Genomic DNA, 2,239 nt, shown 5'->3' with positions numbered 1-2,239 from the left:
AAAGTCTCACACTGGATTTTTAAAAATCCAGTTATAATTGTTTTATCTGGGCTTATTATACCATTCTCTCTTAGTGTGTGTATGTTTGCAATTTTCATAATAAAATATTTTTAATGAAGTTCACAGCCCTACTTATGTAAAGATGTGTGTGTGTGTTTTAAATATGTATGTAAAAGCCCAAACAGAGATATGTGCTGATTTTAAGAACTATGCCTAAAACGAGATTCCAGAGAAGGGTTACACGGGGATGTGCACCTGGTACCCTGTTAAGGGAAACTTCTAGGATGAAAAATGGTATACGGTACCTATGCATTCACAGGAAACACACTAAAATGTTAACAATGGGAAATACTGTTTTATTTATCTTTATTTTCCAGTGTTCTACAATGAACTTCTGTAACTTTTATAATCAGAAAAATATTTTTAAAGTAAAGGACCATGTTTGTGTGATTGAAGGAATGAATAAAAGGTAAAAGTCTACTTAATTTGTAATCGATGTGTTTATAGGGGCAATAACCATGGCTTTGCTAGAAAACCTGGTGGCAGGAAATGTGTATATTGTCAAGATATCTGCATCCAATGAGGTGGGAGAAGGACCCTTTTCAAATTCTGTGGAGCTGGCTGTTCTTCCAAAGGAAGCTTCTGGATCAAATCAAAGGCCCAAGCGTTTAGATTCCGCTGATGCCAGAGGTTGGTATATTGCCACAGAAACTGTGATTTTCCTGAAGAAAAAGTAAGCATGCATGTATATTTTTAGCCCCCTTCCACTTTATTTCAAACCCTACGGTTGCAATATCCCTAACCCTGCACCCTGTTCCTTGACTTGTGACCGGGGAGGGTCTGTACTCCTAGAAGGCAGCAAAACTGCCGCAGAATTAGCTGCAATTCTCAGGCCGGTGTGTTCTTAATTGCGTCTTTTCCCAGCTGTGCAACCACCAAGACAGACAAGCCCTACCAGCCGTGAACTGATGGGATTCCTGGGAGGTCTCATGGAAATAAACAGTGATGGTTGTGGTGTTCAAGCTAAGAAGAACATGGTTTTCATTAAGAGTTTTCACCACAGAAAAGCAGCTTTTCCGGAGAGAAAGTTGTTTTTCTCCAGAAAAGCAGTTGGAAAAAAATCTCTTCAGAGAGCCACCCTCACCTGCTCAGAGTAGCCGTGATTGTGTTTTGAAGAAGCCGGGGCCCTGTGGTGCAAGACTAGGCACCTGCTTTTCCTCGTCTCTGGAAGAGTGGGTCTGGGGGGTGGGGGTGCAGATTTAAATGGAGGGAATGCCGGCTGAACTCAGGACAAGGTTAAGGGCCCTTAGATCCATGGAAAATTCAGTGCTGCGTGTGTGTGTGTGCGTGCGTGTGTGTGCATGCATGCGTGTGTGGGCGTGCGTGCATGTGCGTGTGCGTGCACGTGTGCGTGAGCGCGTGTGTGTGCGTGTGTGCATGTGCACGCACCACAGTAGCTACGGTGTTACCAGGGCAAACAAACCAAGAGCACTTCAGATGGTCTAGGGGCCAGCAGCACGGGCCTCACCTCAGCCCTTGTTAGACATGCAGAATCACAGCCCCCACCCCAGACCTCGTGAACCAGAACCTGCATTTTAACAGGATCCCCAGGGGATTCGTATGCATGTTAAAGTTCGAGGGTTGTTGCTCTATTACACATGAACAGAAAACTGATCTTCAGCATACAGACCCGCCTGTCAGGAAACGTGTTGTGAAAGCCGTCCTTTGATACGTCAAGGAACGTTTACGCTTTGGGCCTTTCAGCGCAGTGAATTACGAACTGATGTTCATGTTTGATGTAAGAATGTGTTGTCTAGTCCTCATATTTAGAGTCTTCAGTGTCGGGAGATAAACCGTCTCTGAGGTCGCTGAAAAAGAGTAATACACGTGTCTTTTCTGTCTTGGCATGGATAATGTCAGTGCTTTTTCTTTGAGATGAAGAAAAATGATAGAAAAGCGAGTATTTATCTGATAATTCTGGCCAGTGGGATCATTTATTTTTCTGACTGATTCTGAGTAAATGCGTTTCCCGTCTAGCTTATCCGGGCTATTACCATCTGGACCAAAAATCAGCGACTGGCATTGCTGTCGGTGTTGGCATAGCGTTGACCTGCATCCTCATCTGTGTTCTCATCTTGATCTACCGAAGTAAAGCCAGGTGGGCCGCCATCACTGGAGGTGACGGCGTCGTTGAAAACATTTAAATTCGGTAGCTGAGGAAACAAATAGAAATCAGCTG

At 44.2% G+C, this 2,239-nt stretch overlaps 1 protein-coding gene across 1 annotated transcript in view; it reads left to right on the top strand.

Annotated features, from left to right (window-relative positions):
- Positions 1-2,239, top strand: part of PRTG (protogenin) — a 134,090-nt gene that overhangs the window by 126,680 nt on the left and 5,171 nt on the right. Inside the window, exons 15-16 of the mRNA XM_012555090.2 lie at positions 508-690; positions 2,038-2,158. Of these exons, the coding sequence (XP_012410544.1) occupies positions 508-690; positions 2,038-2,158 (304 nt within the window). The remainder of the gene's footprint in view (positions 1-507; positions 691-2,037; positions 2,159-2,239) is intronic.

The sequence above is a fragment of the Trichechus manatus genome, unplaced genomic scaffold, assembly GCF_000243295.1.
Source record: "Trichechus manatus latirostris isolate Lorelei unplaced genomic scaffold, TriManLat1.0 scaffold00030, whole genome shotgun sequence".
In the NCBI taxonomy this organism is placed as follows: domain Eukaryota; kingdom Metazoa; phylum Chordata; class Mammalia; order Sirenia; family Trichechidae; genus Trichechus; species Trichechus manatus.
The sequence above is the reverse complement of the archived record's forward strand: the minus strand, read 5'-3'. Positions and strand labels throughout refer to the sequence as shown.